This window comes from Leptidea sinapis, chromosome 6, assembly GCF_905404315.1.
Source record: "Leptidea sinapis chromosome 6, ilLepSina1.1, whole genome shotgun sequence".
NCBI lineage: Eukaryota > Metazoa > Arthropoda > Insecta > Lepidoptera > Pieridae > Leptidea > Leptidea sinapis.
Window position 1 is genome coordinate 1,818,383 of NC_066270.1, and position 22,100 is coordinate 1,840,482.

The window sequence follows — 22,100 nt, forward strand, 5'->3', positions numbered from 1 at the left end:
ATCGTAACTATCGTTGACTTTTCTGTCCTAATAAACATATCGACGGTAACTCACCTTATACGTACACGCTGTCTGTCAATGGGACGACCTATAGCTAACCAGAGCTAGAAGTTTTTATGGAGATTGCAATTCACGCGTCCCAATATAAGGCGATAAGAATGACTTATCGGTTATATTGGGACAGCTTCAGATTATTGACAGCTAATTACTGACAGTAGAAGGTAGTAATTTATCTCTAGCTGTAGATAGTATATCGGAAACGGCCGTAAATGAGCACTCGCACACATTAACGAATTAAATTTATTTAAAAATAGCTTTTACCGGCGACTTCGTCCGCGTGGAATAGTTACTTTGGACGGCATTTTTATTTTTTAATATACTTTCATTGCAAATAATACACATACAAACTACTGTGAATAATACATTTTTATTAACTACCAACTATACATACACTTATTTATTTCTTATCAAGTACCTAAATACTACAAACTTTCATGGTATCTTCGATAGTGACGAACTTCCATACAATTTTCCATGCCCTATTTCAACCCCTCTAAGATTTTTTTCGTAATAAAGGGTATTTATTTATTATTATCTATTTCCTTTCCCAAGCTCCAGTTTATGTCTGTACTGAATTTTATAAAAATCGGTTCTGTGGTTTAGGCGTAAAACATAACTAACAAACTTACATTCACATTTATTATATTAGTAGTGATGTTACAAACTGATCACAGAACATAAAATACTATCGTATAAATTCGTAAACACTAAAGTTATCCAAATTTTTTAAGATTTCTTTAGCGTTAAATCCGCTAATATTTGTCTTTAAACAATTCAACACGTGTTTCGCCTCTGCACGAGGCATCTTCAGGACATGTTGACTGGCCAAAATCTGTCACGAGACATAAATAACACTTAAGAAAACTTAAAACCAAATGTTTTAATGTGATAACTATGGATTTCCGCAAAGTAGCGCCTACTTCAATTACAAAGTGGTTGGAAACTGGTCAAGACCGGAAAAGATGGCATAAGCTGAAGGAGGCCTACATATTTGAGGTTGAAATAAACACTAAAGTTGCCGAAGCGCGTAACTTTGAACTCACTTAGCTTAAAACTATGATTAGTAAGAAGTGAACCGTCGGCTCAGTCAGTGGCAACTCGTTAATTGAGTGTGCTCTCCCTTTCATATATCGTAATTATGGTCAAATAAAGAGATCTGTACGGATTGTATAGCAATTTAAAACTACCGTCGGCATAAAAATTGAGCTGAGGTATTTTAATATTTTATAGTCAAATTTAATGGTTGCTCAACCACGATACACTAACTAAAACGTGCTAATTTAAATAATATATAACATTTAAAACGATCATGTTGGTATTAATGACGAGATATTTAATATGAATCATGATTTTTTGAGCTTACTGATATTTCGGCCAGTCACAATAGCTATGATTTGATTACAAGATAACGAATTAATTATAAATTTTTTGTTTAAAAGAAGTAATTTAATTCTACTTGCCGGTTTTTGGTGTTGGCATTGGTTGGTCCCTGCAAACCGTTGTATATTGTTATTTTTTTTATGCAAGAAGTAGAGTATGTGTCACAGCGGGTAAAATAAAGAGTACAGATTAATAAAGCAGCAATCCTTTATCTTATTTTTCCTCCTACAACTTCTAACATTGATATTATTATTTAAAAATGTTGTGGTAAGAATTAGTATAATAATTTAATCATAATAGTAAAATCAAAATAGTAAATTTTCATGTGGTGGGCATGGCTGGCTAGAGGCTAAAGGTTAGCCTAAGGAAACAGATAATTTCAGCGTACTCTTTTAGTGTATATATAATATAAAGTACATCTACGTGAATAGAACTAGTAGTATCTTCCTAGATATGACTATTTTAATTTTATCCGTAGCAACAGAGTTTCAATTCAGTATATCAAAATAAAAGCATTAATGACGGCAATATTCAAATAAATCTAAGATCACACGTATATGCAGACTGTACTCACAAGTTCGTAGCAGTAAACGCTTGTGTTGAATGAACCATTCATCCATCCATTGAAAGGTATAATCCAACAATCATTTAAATGATTTACGGCGTGTTTGGGTGCCAGTTGGAGCACAATGTACGATTTGAATCACCAATAAACATTAGGAATAATTCGTTTAAGTTACGTTAACAACGGATATTTTGTAATTAGTCTTTTATTTAATTTTTTTTAAGTGGAACCCGTTATGTTTAAAACTAATGTTTTTCCTAAGAGTGTTATTCCAATGATTTATATACAGCAATTTATTTTAACCTCAAAGCTGCCACATATAGATGCCAATTATTATAATCTTAATATCTTAATATATATAAATCTCGTGTCACAATGTTTGTCCTCAATGGACTCCTAAACTAATGAACAGATTTTAATGGTGATTACTTCATGGAGTGCAGTTTGGTCCAACTTGAGAGATAGGGTAGTTTTTATTTCGATTTGGGACCCATAAATATTTTTATTTTCAATATTTGTTTTGTATGGACATATTTTCTATGAGAGAATTTAGTGACGCACGGTTTGACAGTTCCGCTGTGAAACAATTTCATTCTAACAACAGGGAGCATATTTACGAAATAATTTTTGATGTTTTGAAATATAAAACAGTTGTTTTTTTACTATCTACAGAACAACGTCTGTCGGGGCAGCTAGTACTCGTATATAAATTACGTGACACGTTGTTTGTCCGCGATGGACTCTAAACTAATGAACGGATTTTAATGGGGATTACTTCATGGAGTGCAGTTTAGTCCAACTTGAGAGATAGGATAATTTTTATTTCGATTTGGAACCCATAATTATTTTTATTTCCAATATTTGTATTGTATGGACACATTTTCTGTGAGAGAATTTATTGACGTACGATTTGACAGTTCTGCTGTGAAACAATTTTATTATAACGACAGGGAGCATATTTTACGAAATAATTCTTGATGTTATAAAATATTATAGACAAATTCATAAAAAACGGTATTTTATGTATTATGTACAGGACAACGTCTGTTGTGTCAGCTAGTAATTTATATATTATCATGCGATGAAGAAAATATCAATTCAACCGCATTTTTTTGCTCGCTAATTTCTTGTAAAAAAAAAATTGTCTACAAACAGTGAATGAATTTTAAGCATAGTGGATCACTGATATTTTCATCGTAAGTTGATGATATTCAAAATTTAAAATCCAATATAAGTGAACATACACGATTTTGCACGAATACGATTCGTTCGGTCACTGCCCACTAATCGTACGAACACTGCCCACTAATCAGAATGGTGAATGGAATACCTGCTTGTCTTAATAGGCACTTGCGGTTATTAGCCAAGTCAGCACCAGCTTCTCGGCAAGCGTAACGTATTTGAAGGAAGGACTGTTTCCCGATTTGTTCTATGTTACTACAGAGGCTGTATGTGATAAAGTTTTTACTGAGGGTAATAGTGGAGTGGTTTTCGAGAGGGTGCCTTATTTTTATGCTGTGATGCGAAAAAGAGTTGCTTCCTTCTGGGATAGACTCCGCAAATCTCAGAACCGCATTCTCCAAACGGTTTGTGACGGGATGCCTAGCAATAACAATAGCAATAACAACATAACGAACACCCTCAGGCTCTTTAATTATTAATTTTTATTGTACGATATCACATTGTAATCCATATTTTATATAAAAAAAAGCCCGCTGAGTTTCTTGCGCCCATTCTTCTCAGGTCTGAGGCAGTCTCTTTTGAATGGGTGGTAGATTTTGACGTTCAATAAGTGATTATAAATCCTATTTTGAATAAAAAAAATTAAAAATAATCATATTGGCTATCTGTGCAAATAAGTGACGGCGCCTGGACCAAGACGCCTGGGAAGAGCTTTATTAACCTTTCCAGATAGATTATACGTTTTGTGTATATTTTACTTTTTATCTTTATATATCGTATTAGAATATTAGTACTTATTTGTTTCATAATATGTATACTGGGTAATTTTGCCTTTAATAAAAACTTATTATTATTATTTTACGTTGTGTCATCGCATTGCGATTCACCGTCGTAACGTTGTGTTTGTTTCACCCTACAAGAGTAACTAGTGAAGCTTACCGCGTATACCGAAACCATAATTCAATAGTTTGTATCATAAAACGGTTCTTGAGTCTCGTTTTGGAAGTAGATAATATGTTATTTCCGTACTCGTTCCCTAATAGGGAATCCTGCTCATCGCGTGTCGAGACGTACTCAACTCCCAAGAACACCTTATTTATTGACTATCGGCTTGAATGGGAAAAAATTATACAGCGCGTTTGTCTAATGATATGCGGATGTAGGAAATGTATTCGATCGATCGAAGAAATGAGTGTTTGCTAAAGTTTTTGTAAATTTGCTAAGTAGAAATTTCGATTCGTTCGCTTTGTATTATGTATTTGCTGAGATTAGAGACATTATTTGTAAATTGTATTTAAGATGAGGCTTACGTTTGGAAACAGCTGGCGTTTTGAGGATGATACAAAATGCATGAACCATTTAAATTTTTTTTTATTCATTCATTTATATGTTATTTTATAGAGTGGTATATTTGGTCTTACAATAGTAGTATTTCCTATTTAGCTATTACCAATTGAATATGTTGCGATTCTTATTAAAGTGAATCCCATCTTTATTTTGTTTATTCATTCACCGTTTTGATGTAAAATACTGTAATGTGACTTTCATCTCAGCATACGCAGCGTCCAACTAACAGAGCCATAGATAACAGTTTATAAGGGATGATACTAATCGAAAAGTCCGTATAGGTGTTTGGAACAAATTTTGAACTGACATAAGTAAATTCGATGTCACATTAATGGGCACTGAATATAAGATATTGTAAATAATAAATTTTTATTCCACAAAATGAAATACGCCATGCCATAACTTTCTAGGTTTCTAGATAAGTGGTTCAAAAATGGCAATAAAAAAGAAAATTGTAACAGCTACTGAAGAGAGAAAATCGATTGAGACGTTACGACAGCCAGCTGAAGTAAAATGTTAGTATGATGCACTTTATTCTAGGCAATTACGGGCAGAATCCTTTACGTAGAATGTCGGCTAGAAGGGCGCCTTTTTCTACCACCAAGAAGTAACTGTGTGGAAGCATTATTAGTGTTTAGGTTTGAGGGGAGCCGTAGCTTTAGCCTTACTAGGCTATTGAGACTTAGGTGGGTAGAAGGGTTCTCAATACAAAGTCTAAGATGAAGTTTATTGTTGTAAACCTTATATAAAATACCCTTGAGACCATTTTGGAATACGGAACTTGACATCATGCCTTAAAGCGACGAGCGCGATAATAGAGATGCCGCTTAGAATTTTGTGTTTTTTTAAGCATCCTGAGCGTTAGTGTGTTAATGTAAAGGGCAGGGTGTATTTTTTCTTATGACAGTAAGGGAACAGACGAGCAGGACGGTTAGCTGATGGTAATTGATGCAGCCTGCCCATACAATGCAGTGCCGCTCAGGATTCTTGAGAAACCCAAAAATTCTGAGCGGCACTACTACAATTGTGCTTGTCACCTTGAGACATAAGATATTAAATCTCATTTGTCCAATAGTAATTTCACTAGCTACGACGCCCTTCGGACCGAAACATAGTAATGCTTACACATTACCTCTTCACGGCAGAAATAGACACCTATGCGTATGATATGTTTGAAGCGTTTAAGCAAAAAGCAATCATATATCGTGAACTATGATCAACCATCACGTGAACGCATTGTTCAATACTATTTATCATAAATTTGACTGAACATTATCCGCGAGTGAACATGGCAGTTTATACACATTATCTGCGTATTTAACTGCAAAATGACACATCCGTTGGAGGCCGATGCGAGCTGAGTGGAGCGTCCTGCGTCGAGGACTATACCCGTCGGTACTCACAAGTCACCACGGCTCAGCGTCCAGGGGTCAGCGTCTATCAACATATTTATCGCTTCAGATTGTCGAGCTTTGTTTATTATAGCTATAAAGCGGATGAAGTGCTACTTCCGATTGCACTTAACAATAATTAAGAAGGTTTATAATGAGCGGGAAATAATGTAATACATATTATTACGATTTTAATGTTTAGTGTCCATCCTTGTGCGATTTTCAATGAGCTTTTTCTAGGCGGGCTTGCCTGTCTTGACAATGATCGAATTAAAACTTATAAACCGAACTTGAAGTACATAATAAATCATTTTATAAAGTTCTGAAATTACTTACCCTGTTTTTCCGCTCGTCTTACAAAAAAATATCGAAGGAACACCCTCGAGTCTAGTTAAAAAGGGCGTGCCTACTTCCCCCACAAGGGCCGGCGATTTTCTTGAAGATACCTCTGTTTGCGTAGGGAGAATGCGAGGCGAGACCATCCTGGGTCCCGAAATGTCGTTTTCTTAAAATATAAAGTTAAATTTATGTTCAAATTTTATTCCTACCTACATAATTTTGCTAATCCAACTTTGGTTGTTCTAAATTGTTTGTTTTTAACCTGAATGATTCGAACCAGAATTTACCTAAAAGGCTCATTCAAGTGAAAAATATTTTCAAATCGTACGGATACTACAAAAAAATACTTATATTATTATATTCAATATAGTACTGCCAATTATCTAGTAGGTACATGTAATAAAATGTATAAATATTGACTCCCCACGCGGCCGGCGCTGAGCTCTTGATAAGCTCAAGTCGCATGGTTCGTCCTACATAGAGGTCAAATGTCTGCTTCAGATGTTAAAATATTTCATATATATCTTTATTTCTACATAAAGAACTGGAAAGAGATATAGGGAAATCTATTACTGAGAGTACAAGAGAGAATTTGACAGTTCAATAGCTGAATCCGAAGCCGTAACTTATGCTAATGCAATCACGCCTGTCTTCCAAAGGAGTGATGAAGACAAAAGATGACTTTCCACCGCCTACGTTCACTAGAGTCAACCCTTTAACAGGCTCTTGTATTCTTGCTACTTATGGCCTAGTTAGTACATCCCCGATCCGTTCCCGGAATATACACCCTAGCCAGTGTTGGCAAACACTTACCATAAATGTCTACTTTCATCCACAAATCCATCCTCAAGTCAACAAATTAATCTTATTTGTACGATCTTCTATATGACATTGCTCTCTCTCCCTCCACAAGTCCCTAAATCAATTTATTAAAACTATTTGTGTAAACTACACAAGTGTAACTTGGACATTGTATCATTGTTCCAGGCAGGATGGAGGAGGACAAGGACGAAGGGCCGGGGCTGCCCGACATGACGATGATGCCGCTCATCACCGAGGCGGCCATCAACGACAACCTGCGCCGCCGCTACGTGCATGACCTCATCTATGTATCCTTTGTGATAAACAGCCGACGCCGCCTTTTTACATATATTTCCACTGTTCCTGTCATGTTAAAATCTTTTTAATTCTGTTTGAACAAACAGAATTAATATTCCATTCCCGATACTTTTAGTGCAGCCCTCGTAGTGCCACTCAGTGTTTCTGGGTTTTTAAGAATCCTGAGCGGCACTGCATTGAAATGGGCATGGCGTATCAATTACCATCAGCTTTTTATCAAATATATAAATATATAATCTACTTGATCGCCTTAACGGCACGAGAAATATAACCGTAGTTTTTGTGTCTTAGAAATGTGGTTGTCGCTACCATAGACATAGAATATTTTATCATAAAGAGAAACTAACAAAAGATGAAGCTCTTCTTAATTAACAATCGGGACAGTGTTAAGTGTCCCAGTTGGTTATTGGGTAATTATAATATATAGATAATAATAATAACTTTATTTCCCAAACATTACAATAAATAATAGTGTTACAAGTTAAAAATATGTTTTTAAATTATAATTAATTATTTGATGCCACCTATAAACTATTTATTTGAATAAAATTTGTACTTTTTAAAGGATTAAATGTAATAGAAATTTGGAAAAATTTACACCATTTATTTATTCCGATGTTTCGTTAACTTAGTTGACTATCAAGTCTAGAAAACGTCGGGATAATCTCTTTGATTAAAGTTTAGGTCAGCGAGGGATTAATCCGCTTTATCTATTCCAATTAAGGTAAGTCTACCCATTACACGTATGGGATTGTTCAGCTCTATTTTGGATTTCTTCCTGACCTTCGGCTTTGGCACATAAGTCAATCAAAGGCTCGAATTAACCATTCCGATTCTATGTCCACTATACTAAGCCTTATCGCAATATTATAAATAATTAAAAATATTTTTCTTAATATTTAATTGAACAGACATACACAGGCTCCATATTGGTTGCGGTGAATCCCTACAAGGAACTGGGATGTTACAGTTTCGTAAGTATTTTTTTTTCTATACATAATATAATAAAATTGTAATAAAGTTAAACTTTACATTGAAAATTTTAAGAGAATACTTCCTGAATATTCTACAAATAATACAGAATCGAAAAACTTTATTGAATTTTTGTTCATTTGTCTGTATATATGTATGTCGGGGCAAAAAGCTAAAACTATTGAATTGATATAATATTAACAAGAGGTTACCTTTATTACTGTCACGCTAATAGGAGACATTGTATTTTTGCGGGGCGACGTCGCGGGTTCTATAATAAATCCGAATATATACATAACATATAGGTATACAGCAACAAAATTACATTATTTTGTCAACAAAGAAATAAGAAGAAGGATAGATCAATTGTTATATTATGTGTATCGGCCATTACCGGCGGCAATGGGGCGGTAGGTAGACGACAGCTTCGTTGCATAAACCTGTCACCGTTGATCGAATTGATTTTACCTCAGAAAACTGATTCACAAATTAACCTTACCATATTGGACGGAGATTCGTTTCATCGTCGCAGTTTATTTTTAAATAATTCTTAACATGTGATAAATATTTGACTATCATGACCAACTTCCTCTACTTTAGAAAACCGTATGTGATCAAAGCATTACGGCAAAAGTGAAAACTTCACCAAGAAGAGTTAAAAAAAGAAATTATAATTTTTTTCTTGTAATTAATTTCTGTAAATTTTGCTCGGACTGTTGACGCTGCCTTATTCGACTCAAGCCGACTACCCGAACGAGCGTTTTAGAAGCGTTCACTTCAAAACTCCAAGCAACCTTCAAATAAGCCCAGAGCGATCTTGAGAAAATGGTAGCGACCGGAACAACAGAATAATTTGATCCACATTGAAGCGCTGCCAATTTTATCTAATATAAAAACAAATAATACGTATTTTAATAATTCCTCTGGTGTTGCAAGAGAATGTGGGCAGCGGTGAATACCTACTTAACACCAGGTGGTCCGTGCCCTCTTTTTCCATAAAAAAATAATAATACTACGGAATTTGTTGCAAAGACTATAGCAGTACTGACTACACGCCACGAACTCAAACCCTATCGACATAATCTGGATGTGAAATTTTCCTCCACTACTTGATTCCACCTTGCACGACACGCCACAAATTAGAACATCATCCCTACCACATAGATGTGTGGCGTTCCTCTATAGTGTTTTTCAAGGAACTTTCTTCCATGTACAACCATGCTGAGCAATGTGCTTCCTTGTGCGGTGTTTCCGGGACGATACGACATTTTCACCTTAAAAAATAGCGCGTTCACCTTTCTAATAGGCCTGCAACGCTCCTGTGATTCCACTGGTGTTACAGGATAATGTGGGCGGCGGTGATCAATTAACATTAGGTGCGTTCCGTTACCCGTGCGTTTGTCCTCCTCTTCCATAAAAAACAGTGCCCTTTTTCTGCAACCAAGTGTCGAATGAACTTCCTCCGGTTCAGTACCAGTTTGATATGACTTGGGTACCTTCAAAAAGCTCTAGAATTCAATATAAGTAGACCTAACTTCACAAGATTATGGACGCCAGTGATCAGGTGTACTATTCAGTAGATATTTTTATGCAACGAGCGCAATAACAAAAGAATTCACAAAGCTGCGAATGCCTTGAATAAAATATTCATTGTTATGAAAAATGCGCGTGTTGTGACAGTGAAATGAGCTCCATAGAAATAGTAGTGTTGGATTTGGTGCGGGATGTATTGTCGCGCGGAAAGTTATTGTCGATGTTCAACGACTAGATAGCGCTATGGCAATTCGCGCTGGTGTCAAAAGCTTTTGTTGTTAATGACAGTTTGCGATGATAAATGGTTTATCTTCATGAAGTTTCGGGTTTAATTAAAGACGAATTTGTACAATATTGTGATTGATAATGTTCCATACCAAGCAAGTGTATTGTCGTAACACTCTATAACTTACAATAGTCAGTATGTGTAATTTATACCTTTTTCTCATTACAGTACACTCAGTACAGTACATTTTAGCAGTGGGAGGCTCCTTTCCACCGGATGCCGGCTAGATTATGGGTACCACAACGGCGCCTATTTTTGCCGTGAAGCAATAATGTGTAAACATTACCGTGTTCCGGTCTGAAGGGCGCCGTAGCTAGTGAAATTACTGGGAAAATGAGACTTGACAACATATGTCTCAAGGTGACGAGCGCAGTTGTAGTGCCGCTCAGAATTTTTGAGTGTTTCAAGAATCCTGAGCGGCACTGCATTGTAATGGGCAGGTCGTATCAATTACCATCAGCTGAACGTCCTGCTCGTCTCGTTCCTTATTTTCATAAAAGAAACTTACGCTGGGCTATTAAGGTACTTCATTAGGCACTGCTCGGAAAAACTTGCTTGGATTCTTCCACTTTCATTAACCCTATCCTACCAGTATATCCCTGACCTGATTGGGGAATGTTTTTTTTATATAAGAGGGTCCAAATAAGCCTTTTGCTCACATTATGGGGAGTGGGTGAGGCAGTCGTCCATGGCCATCCGCATATCGAGAGTCAAGAGATGTGTTGCCGGCCAAGGTGGGAGTATGCTCTTTTCTTGAAGGTCCCTAAGTCGTATTGTTTCGGGAAAACAGAAGCCGGTAATTGACTCCACAAAGTGGCTGTGCGAGACAAGAAATTTCTTGCAAAACGCGCGTTTGTTGAATGCCAGACGTCAACATGGTGCGAATGTAATCATCTTCCAACACTTATGCTCTATTAGTTTGTACAGTCTTTCGTTCACCGAATCACCTCAACAATTTTCAATGACTACATTTTCTTGTCAGTAACTGATACCTCTTAGGACGGTTGAAGCAATGACTATCGTTTATTTACAGGATGACATGCAATACTACCGCGGCAAAGCCTTCGGAACTCTTCCACCGCACGTGTTCGCCCTCGCTGAGTCGGCGTACAGTTCTTTACAGGTATGTCGGTAGAGGTATTATTACTGCTATTACGTTAAAGTTATGTATACTTATTCGTAGTCAACCTGCTATTTAGTTGACGACAAACATGACGTTTACCAAATGTTGTCACTCCCTATGGTTTATAGATATATTTATATTCTACTAACTAGCTATGTATTTGTCAATAATTTTTCATAACATCAAGAATTATATCGTTACATATCCTAGCTCCTGGTTGTGATAATGAAATTGTTTCACAGCAGAACTGTCAAACCATGCGTCAATAAATTAACTCATAGAAAATATGTCCATACAAAACAAATATTGGAAATAAAAATAATTATGGGTCCCAAATTTAAATAAAAACTATCCTATCTCTCAAGTTGGACTAAACTGCACCCAATGAAGTAATCTCCATTTAAATCTGTTCATTAGCTAAGGAGTCCATCGCGGACAAACAACGTGACACGTAATTTATATATATTAAGATTATATTCTATACATGTATTGAAGACTGATACCTACTGCCTTATACCCACGTAATGCCTTATTACTATTATATAGATATAAAATTTTTATCCCTTTTTCGATAGTGACCTTTACAAAATTAATATTACTCATCTTCAATTGAACACGAAGGGCGGTCGATTTGCTATGATTGGTTGCAATGGCGTAGGCTAATGAAAGTTACTTTTCGTTAACTATAACATTATTTAACTTTATATATGTATATTTATTTATTTATTTTTGTTATAACAATAATAAATGCTGTTCAGTAGGTAATGTTCTAAACGCATAAGATAACCCTTTTTTAGTTCGAATATTTTTATTACGTATTATAGGAACCAAGTTAGAAGGATACCCTCACCTCAAAAGACCGGCAATACATCTGCGGTTTTCCCTTAATATCAGCAGAACTGACTCCTTTATGTTACAAAAAAGATATATTTCTGTCTCAATTGTTACATTAATCGTTTCTTTGATTTGATTACAGCAACATATATATTTGTTTGTAATTGTTGATAATCTGCTAAATACGTAACTGTTTTCAGTTTTACTTATTGTAAGTAATATTTTGCATTTTGCATCACCTTGTAAAAATAAATTATAGACAAAAAAAATTGATACTTTCAAAAGCAGCACGTGCAGTTTAAAGGCCGGCACCGCTCCTGTGATTTCTCTGGTGTTGCAAGAGAGCGTGGAAGGAGGTGATCACCTACCATGAAGTGACCTGTACGCTCGTTTTTCATCCTCTACCAAGTAAATTCTTGCCACTTCGCTTCTCATTTCAGCTCAACTTTTTGAAAGTCAATGGTTACATGTATAATGGATTTATTATTTTATGAACTAATTTCATATAAGTAATACGATTTTCTGACTGACAGAATGGTGAGAAGAACCAGTCGGTGGTGATATCGGGCGAGAGCGGCGCTGGCAAGACGGAGACAACAAAACTGATCCTGCAGTACCTGTGCGCGGCCGGAGGACAAGCCTCCTGGGCTGAGCAGCAGATCCTCGAGGCGAACACGGTCTTAGAAGCCTTTGGTACGAACAAACACGAACTTTACAGTACATCTTAGCAGAGTGTGCGCTGGTTATAACTATTCAAATAAAACACTTTCTAAAGGATTAAAGCGTGTAATTGTTATTGTGTTTTCACAAGGGTTCCTGTGAAAAGGTGGGCTAAAAAGGTCACGAAACGTCGGGTTAGCTAAAATAATTATAATAATGTAACTTTCACGCAGAATTTACAATTACACGAGTTTTAATCCTTTAGAAAGTGTTTTATTTACATGTGTAATACTCGCGTTAATCTAGGTAAATACTTTGGTTTATAATTAAATTCAGTTCTTAAGAACTTACATTAAAAGGCATTTTTTTCTAAAAGTTGATTCCTTAAGAATTCTTTTTGATGTCATATACTAGATGCTACTACTGCTTCGGAAACAAATGGCGCTCTGAGAGGGAAGAAGCGGCGCAAGAAACTCTCCCAGCATTCTTTTTTTGCGCTCTATTAATAAAAATATACAATATTGTACTGTCATTGCTATTGTTATAAAATAATCATAATCTAGTCCCAGGCTGTCCGATAACTTAGATATTCAGCTAAAATAAATAATTTAATTAAAACTTTAGTTTTGTTTTGGACACATATCATATAAATAGGTCTACATTAGAAAGTTGTTGCTACATAAAAATAAGTTCTACACATTTTTCAAAGTTTGGATTACACACATATGGATCACATTTGTACAAATATGTTCCAGCATGGCTTCATTTTACCAGACAGCCCGTAAGCAGTGTGGATTCTACGTCTGTCTAAGAAATTTCATTATCTCTTAAAGCCAGCAAATATTTACGCGCTTTGAAGACTAAAAATATAATAATCTTATTATTTGAATATAATAAATTAAGCTAAGAAATCAAAGAGATAATACATATAAGAACTAGTACCAAATGGGAAAAAAGCGTTTTTTTAAATTTGCAATATTGGCAATGCAAAAAACTTGTGTGCCTTATCCAGAAATAGTACTGTAGCAGCAATTTCTTTAATACTCCCAGGCATTTTAGACGTGATTTTATAAGCCTATTTTAAATATTATCCAGGTAACGCTAAAACCGTGCGGAACGACAACTCATCGCGCTTCGGCAAGTTCGTGGAGGTGAGACTGGACCATCGAGGAGGTATCAAGGGTGCAGTGCTGAGAGACTTCTTGCTAGAGAGAGCCAGAATTACGGGCCCCGCTCCCAGAGAGACCAACTACCACGTCTTCTACCAGCTGGTCGAAGGAGCGCGGGTAAGACGATTACCTATTTACTTCTTGTTTTGTAGACCTGATATGATGATCGTATCGTTTTTGCAAATAAAATTTAAATTGAATGAGTTTTTCTTACACCAATAAGATACACCAATAGGATGTGATAAAAGACCCTGGTCGGAAAAGTTTGTTTGGGATTTGAAAACTCGTATAGAATTTGTTATTTTCGTAAGAAAAACGTGTTGACCCCGCCCATGTTACTTTCTCTCTATTAAAATCTGTATATTTTTTATTCTTTTACGTGACAATTTGTACTATTCAACGATATATTTTCCAAACCTTCCAACAATTAAATATGTAACATAAGCATGTACACTCTCCAGCATAATACGGAGCTGAAGAATATCTTGCGACTTCGCGATGACGTCCAGTTCAAGTACCTCAGGCCAGAAGACGAGGAGGTGGTGCGAGGAGCGAGGGCCGCGGGCGGCGGGGAGCAGGGCAGGCTGGAGGCTTTGCAGCTGGCGTTGACGGTGCTCCAGGTGGCGCCGCACATGTGCGAGGGGCTGTTCAAGGTGCTGGCTGCCGTGCTGTGGCTGGGCAACATACAGTTCCAGGTGAATTATCCATCAATCCTTCTACAGACTTCTACTCTTCCGCATCACGTAGACGTCTGGCATTCCACAACCGCGCGTTTTGTTCGAAATTTCTTGCCTCGCACAGCCACTTTGTGGAATCAACTACCGGCAGCGGTCTTCCCGAACAGATACGACTTGGGGACCTTCAAGAAAAAAAGCATACTCCCACCTTAAAGGCCGGCAACGCATTTCTTGACACACCTGTTGTTGCGGATGTCCATGGGCGGTTGCCTCACCTCTCCCCATCTCGTGAGCCTCTTGCCCGTTTGCCCCCTCTCATATAAAAAAAAGACCCCCTTAAGCAGGAGAAGTCAAAGGACATGCCTAAGGCTCATTAGACAAAAAACATTTGCCTAGTGTTGTTATAAGAAATACGGGCGTATTTCAAATAGTTTTCAGATTAAAAACTTTCGGAATGCTGCAGTGCATCATTGAAGTCACAATTCACCTTAAACCATAAAACGTAGCCTCTTTAAACAGAAATAATAAAGCAGCCCCTGGTTGATTGATCACATTTAAAGTGACAAATTTACCTTCAGTATTCTTCTTTTACATCTCTCACCGTGGTGTGCTTCTCGGCAAAGGTATACTCCAACTCGCTTCTATTGTTCTTCTGTAGCGCGTACTGTCTACTTTACTTCTGTTCCAATTGCGTGAATACTGATAAAATAGGGTATTAATAGTCACTTGTTCCACGGCGGACAATGAATGAGAAGCGAGTAATGTAAGCGAGTTATGACACTTCTGATCACACATCTGATCTGAAGACATAATATCATTACGGCTTCGTAAAAATACCAACTGCTTATTACCTAAGTATATACTACTACTATTTACATATTTTCTCATTTAGTATAAAACATCCTATTGGCAGGACATAGACGGGGAGCGCACGTCCCTCGCACCAGAGGATTCAGAGGCTGTGGAAGCAGTTGCCAGCCTGCTGGGGCTGCCGCTCTCCACTGCACAGCGCGTACTCCTGGAGCGGCAGATCAACGTCAGAGGAAACGTCACTGACATACCCTTTAGGCTGCCAGAGGTAACATTGACACACTATTAAACAAATTATCTTGTCCCAAACTAGAATTAGCCACAGCTATGGATACAAGACAATGATATATTTAATACGATGTACTTACTTGAGCATACATAAATACATATTATTATAAACATCAATGACTTGGAAACAAACATCCAAATTCATCATATAAATATTTGCACCTACCGAGATGTGAACCCGGGGCCTGTAACTCAGTGGGCAAGGATCACAAACCACTACATGGCTATATGGGTCCTATATGGGTCGTCATTATTTACTTTAAGACAGTACCTATATGAGGTGATCCAGCTGGTGTTAAGCGGATTAAGCTGCCTATTTGACCGTGTGCAACACAGATCTTGCTTGGCGTTGCGTAGAAAAACTAGAAGTCGATTCATTGCACTGACCTCTACTATATACCGCTAGACTGGCGGCTGTCAAAGTGCTTTTGTGCCTGTTTGATATTCGCCATTTTGGCGCTGTTGGCCATGTAGCGAGAGTCTGCGGTACTAAAACTAGTGATGACAACCTCAGCAAACAACGATAGATGATGGGAAACTATTTACAAAAAAATGTGTAGTTTATTACGTTGCAAAGTATAAATAGCACGAAAAACGAACGAAATAAATTCAAAATGCAAAAATACTTCAGAGTATTGTACGTTCCTTCGCAGCCATTTGTATTATACGTCAAAATTAGTTCTCTGGACGATCGCGAGTGGCGCTTCAAATAGGCACAAAAAATTTGCTGTCAAACATATTATTAAATAGACGAGATAATACGAGAAGTCTTTTGCTGTAACTGCAGTGAAGTTGTGGAATAGTTTACCACTCTATATTAAGCGTGCTCAAAACTTAAATTCATTCAAATTAATGCTTTCCAAACACTATTTCACATGCATATTAGATGTTATGTAACTGTCAGTGCGTATAATACTATCAATTTGAAGTTATTGTATTTATATAGTATTTAGTAGTATTATTTTGTATTTATTTTTGTATAAGTATAGGTCTGTATGTTAACTCTTTTTTTTCTTTTTTGTTTTACATTAGACATTAGAATGTATGTAATATTATTGTAATTATTAAATAACTTTAATTAAGTAAAGGAATATTTACAGACGTTATTTTCAAGATACCTGTTATAATTACTTATTGTATCTTGTATTGTATATTGGGTTGTCTGGAAGAGATCGCTTCAAGCGATAAGACCGCCCATGGCGTACCTATGACTGTAATTAGCTTAAGATCTTTTTTTATTATATATTTTTTTTAAGTCTGTATGGTATGCAATAAAGTGTCTATCTATCTCAATAGCCTATCCAGTGGTATTATACAGGTCAGTGATTCATTGTGTTGCCAGGCGCGTGAGAACCGTCACGCCATGGCGCGCGCGCTCTATTCGCGAACGTTCGCGTGGCTGGTGCGTCACGTGAACAGTTGCTCGGCGCCGGGGCGTGACGCCCGCCGAGCTCTCGGCGTACTCGACATCTTCGGCTTCGAGAACTTCGCGTCCAACTCGCTCGAGCAGCTCTGCATCAACTACGCGAACGAGAAGTTGCACATGTTCTTCAATAACTATGTGTTCGCCTTGGAGCAGGAAATTGTAAGTTGGATCAAATTATTCCCACTTCGCGGAAGGGCCTTTGTATTTGAAATGTTGTGATTGGAGTTCCAAATTTTGAATTGGTTAACCGTTTCATGTGGGGTATCGTACAAAAAGGCTTCATTGGCACAAGCTTAAACATGTTTGTTTTTATGATATAACTAGCTGACCCGGCTAACGTTGTTTTGCCATATAAATTGTATTGATCTTTTGCTTGCTAGTTGATAAGAGATGGCGCTAGTTGTATTCATTAGCAACAATCACACTTCTTTTATATTTTGTATAATTCACACTATAGTGTTATAAATTACAGCCTATCTGTTATTCTGGTGTGTAAGCTATATTATTGTAAAGTTTCATCAAAATCTATTCAGTAGATTTTGCGTTAAAGAGGTTCAAACATACATCGAGAAATACAAACTTTCACATTTATAATATTAGTAGGATTAGAACCCTCAGTGGGCGAGTTTTTCGCACTTGTCCGATTTTGTTTCCAAATAAGACCAATGAAAGAAATACTGAGTTAAGTGAAGTAGTTAGAACACAATTATGTGACAAATTGGACGGAAGTGTGTTGTATCTTTTGTGCACATTATATTATAATGAATCATGACAAGGCAGAAAAATTATTAAAATCGATTTTTTTACGTATTGTATTTCTCTTTGGCTATTTATATCTATTGGCCCCCACTCAGGTGGATTGAGAACCTCTCTTTCGCCTCGTTTATGGAATCGCTCACAGTCTTCCCTTTGTGATGATAGTTCTACATAATTACTATTTATTAAAAACTTACACAGCAGATCATCACCATCACTTACGAAAAGCTGTCCGACTATATCTTTTTAAATTAATAAAACAGGCTCTGTAAATTTTACTACTCAGTATCTGAGAGCCTGGGGACTAGATTTTGATTGTTTTTGATAATAGCATAGAATGAATTAAAGAAATCAGAGAGAATTTCTTGTGCATTGTTTTTTTCTTTCTAAAAGCGCTGTGATTATTTGTCTGAAGTGGTGACATTGACAGTTTTAATTGACATCAAAAATAATTTAAAATAATCGCCTTAACATTGCTAAGGAATGAAATGTAAGTTTTAAAAAATTGCATGTACTCAATTATATTAATTTCACTCAACGATTTCGGTCTGTATCCGTATCTAGTTATCAAACACAATATGCTCGCCTGTGGTTTACTAAAAATTTCTCATTTTTATATTTTGTTTCTCATTTCCAGTACCGGCAAGAAGGTATTAAGTACAGTCAAATACAGTTCACTGACAACGCCGCGTGTCTCGAGCTGCTTGAGAAGCCGCCCAGGAGTTTGTTGAAGCTACTCAGTGAACAGTGTCACATGCCTAAGGTATGACAGTATTCATTATTATGTTCTTTGGCCGGACTTGTTGTTGGCGTACCTCATTCAGAATATCAACATTAAGCTTATTGTTAATAATTGCCAACTGACCAGTCACTTTTATTCTCATCATCATGTTTTAAATTGTATAAATTCAACTTTGATAACGCAAACCTTTTGTCTCTTTATCCGACAGTCGCACGTAAATGTCCCGCGACTTGTCTCACGACTTTGTTCCCTTGTGAAAACATGCTTTTTAGACATAAGAGTCGGATGAGAAACTGCATATAATGCAATTTACGACGCGATGCAGGTTTATTGCCAAAATATATGCGTCAGTGTTATTATTGTAGTCTTGTATTTATTTATTTAAAGACTAAAAAAAGTGAACACAATTTACACCATAAATTATAGAGCAAAGCATTAGACTAAAACTTAAGAATTGCAACTGGCATTCCAATTAGACCGAAGCCGGTGGTAGGGTTGTCCAAATATCCTGGGCCAAATTGAAAAAAAAACTTACCTACCTGTACCTAACTAAATTTATTTATTATTAGTATTCTATACATGATTGACTATGTATTTGGTTGATCAGGGTTCGGACGGCGCGTACCTGACGAATATCCAGGGCGAGTTCGGCGAGCACCAGAGCTTCGTGAAAGGCTCGCGGCGCAAGTGGGAGGAGGAGTTCGGCGTGCAGCACTACGCGGGCGCCGTCACGTACAGCGTGCACGGGTTTGTGGACAAGAACCGCGACACGCAGCAGGACGCCTTCATCGACCACCTGAGCCGCTCGCACAACCCCTTCGTGCGAGAGCTGGCGGACTACGTGCACGACCTGGCCCCGCCCCCGCAGGTATACCTTGTCTTTGATAGCAGCGGACTTATGACGCACTGTTCAACCCATTTATTTCTACAGTCATAGTCGGCCATTTTGTTTTTTCTTAACCTGTAAACAAACTTACTAGGAAGAAAGTCCCTTTGTAGATAGTGCTGAAGACGCTCGTCACCTTGGGACATAAGATGTTAAGTCTCTATTTGTCCAGTAATTTACCATTTACACTACCTACGGCGCCCTTCAGACCGAAACGCAATAATGCTTGCACAGCTTCACGACAGAAAAAGGCGCCGATGTGGTGGTACCCATAATCTAGCCGGTAGTTAAAAGATGCCTCCAATTGGTAAAAAAATTATAAATATTACTATAGGACATATCGCTCTCAAGTCCCGGCGCGACCAGTACCACTCAGCGCGGCACGTCGAAGGGCAGACCCACGGTCGTGGACACCTTCCGAGCGCAGCTGCAGTCGCTGGTGGACATGCTGCAAGTCACTGACGTATGGTACGTTCTGCATTACTCACAGGGATTAAGATACTGTTGTTGAAATTAAATTCAGGAAGAACAATTGGGTTTGTCAGCCACATTGGCTTCTGATAAATATTGTAGGTATGCAATATTTTTTATATTTTTTTTTAAATAATTGTTTATGTTTTTAAAGCAATAACCCTCACTTCTAGGATTAATACACAAACAAAATTGTATGAACGATGCGCGACCCGAACCCACGACCTCTGACGTTCCGTGCCAATGCTCTGCCAACTGAGCTAACCGTTCGAGTGACGTATCGTCATAAAATCTTGTATTCTTTGTTTATCTCTCAGGTTGTGGCTGTTTTTTTTAATAAAGTTTACAGCAATATTATATTTGTTGTTCTGTACATAATAAATAATATACTGTTAAGAATTAAGAAAAATTTTATTGTGGGATATCCATAAGACATATACCATAGCGGAGTTTTCTGTAGACTTTTTCAATGTGTACAAATACTTTGTACATCATTTTGATAAATCTCGTAGGGTTCATTCAGCCTGCGTTTGCAATGTAAGCGGAAAAAATTTAATTATTTATGACATTATATCAGAAACCTCAATAAAAACAGTATTTCTCCACTATTTAATGGATTTAATTATATATATAAACCTCCCTCTTCAATCAATCACTATCTATTAAAAAAAACCGCATTAAAATCCGTTGCGTAGTTTTAAAGATTTAAGCATACATAGGGATGTAGGAACAGAGAAAGAGACTTCGTTTTATACTATTTAGTGATATGACTGATTATATTTTATACGATTGAGTTAAAATATCAAGAAACTTACTACACTTCGACGTATTAATTGTTGCCAAACACTGAAATACTATGTGGAGACATGTATACATTTTTTGATAAATTTTTGAAAAATACATGACTTCATTGATATAAAAATGAACATTTAGAAATATTTTGCTTAATTGTTACTTGATATTTCGTATATGTAATGTTGTGCATACCTTTAAGTTGAATAACACGTGCCATCTTATTTGTGTGAGTAAACAAAATTTCTAGTTGGTTAGCCATAATAAATACACATCTATAACGCGAATTCTGTTATCAGGTACGTCCGCTGCATTAAGCCAAATGAAAACAAGGTGGCGGGCAAATATAACGAACAACTTGTGATGGAACAGCTCCGGTACTTGGGCATGAACGAGATCGTGCGTATACGTCGTGACGGATATCCCGTGCACGCGCCCGCACCGCATTTTGCGGCGCGCTACCGCTGTCTGTTGCCGCACCCGCGGCCGCAGCAGCCAGATGTCGCGTGAGTATTGCTTGGTTATGTCTATGTGTATGTCTCAGCAATCAGGCTAAATTAACCGGTCAATTAGATGGCTAGGCTTGTCACTGCCAAAATGGCAACGATATGCCTAGCTAGAACTAGATAGTTAAATCAACCAATAATTTGGACGACTCTTCCTGTCGCAGCCGTTTAGTTGAATTAACCAGCCAATTGGATAGTCCTGTCGCAGCCATGGTATTTCGGTTGTGTAAATATATTTATGTTACTCAATTTAGTCTTACAAAAAAACATTAATTGATTGCCGGCATTTAATTAAATTGCGTCATCAGGTCCGTTTATTGTTAATTGAACGGCTTGTATTCCAGGATATTATCGTGTCAAATGAGGCACTTGTGTGTGTCTAAGTTGTACATTTTAACCTTTAGCACTTTTAGCAGAAGTTGAGATTCAGTGGGAAGAAGTAGCAGAAAAAATTATTTACTCAAATCAATTTAAATGTTTGTCAATTGTATTGTTTATATCTAAAATATTTATATTTTAATAATCTCTCAATGTAATTAATATTTCAGAGCAATTATGAGCTTGGTGAACGCACCCAGGGACGACTGGCAAATCGGTCACACTAAAATATTTATGAGAAGCTCAGTGCACGGCCCGCTTGAAGCAAAGCGGACGGCGCTGCTACAATCATCAGCATTACTCATACAAAAGGTTTGGACACACTTTACGATATTCTAAAGAGAGCATTTTTCTGTTTATTAATCGTGGTTTACTGCGCCCGTAAACAATGTGTCTCTTTACACGTGT

The 22,100-nt window shown here is 37.0% G+C and overlaps 1 protein-coding gene across 1 annotated transcript in view; it reads left to right on the forward strand.

Moving 5' to 3' along the window:
* The first annotated feature begins 4,877 nt into the window (after positions 1-4,877).
* Positions 4,878-22,100, forward strand: part of LOC126964851 (myosin-I heavy chain) — a 51,057-nt gene continuing 33,834 nt past the window's right edge. Inside the window, exons 1-14 of the mRNA XM_050808169.1 lie at positions 4,878-5,049; positions 7,252-7,373; positions 8,295-8,357; positions 11,208-11,297; positions 12,665-12,824; positions 13,887-14,077; positions 14,422-14,655; positions 15,551-15,715; positions 17,078-17,320; positions 18,555-18,680; positions 19,267-19,527; positions 19,880-20,013; positions 21,108-21,314; positions 21,863-22,004. Coding sequence (XP_050664126.1) covers positions 4,968-5,049; positions 7,252-7,373; positions 8,295-8,357; positions 11,208-11,297; positions 12,665-12,824; positions 13,887-14,077; positions 14,422-14,655; positions 15,551-15,715; positions 17,078-17,320; positions 18,555-18,680; positions 19,267-19,527; positions 19,880-20,013; positions 21,108-21,314; positions 21,863-22,004 — 2,220 coding nt within the window. The 5' untranslated portion in view covers positions 4,878-4,967. The remainder of the gene's footprint in view (positions 5,050-7,251; positions 7,374-8,294; positions 8,358-11,207; positions 11,298-12,664; positions 12,825-13,886; positions 14,078-14,421; positions 14,656-15,550; positions 15,716-17,077; positions 17,321-18,554; positions 18,681-19,266; positions 19,528-19,879; positions 20,014-21,107; positions 21,315-21,862; positions 22,005-22,100) is intronic.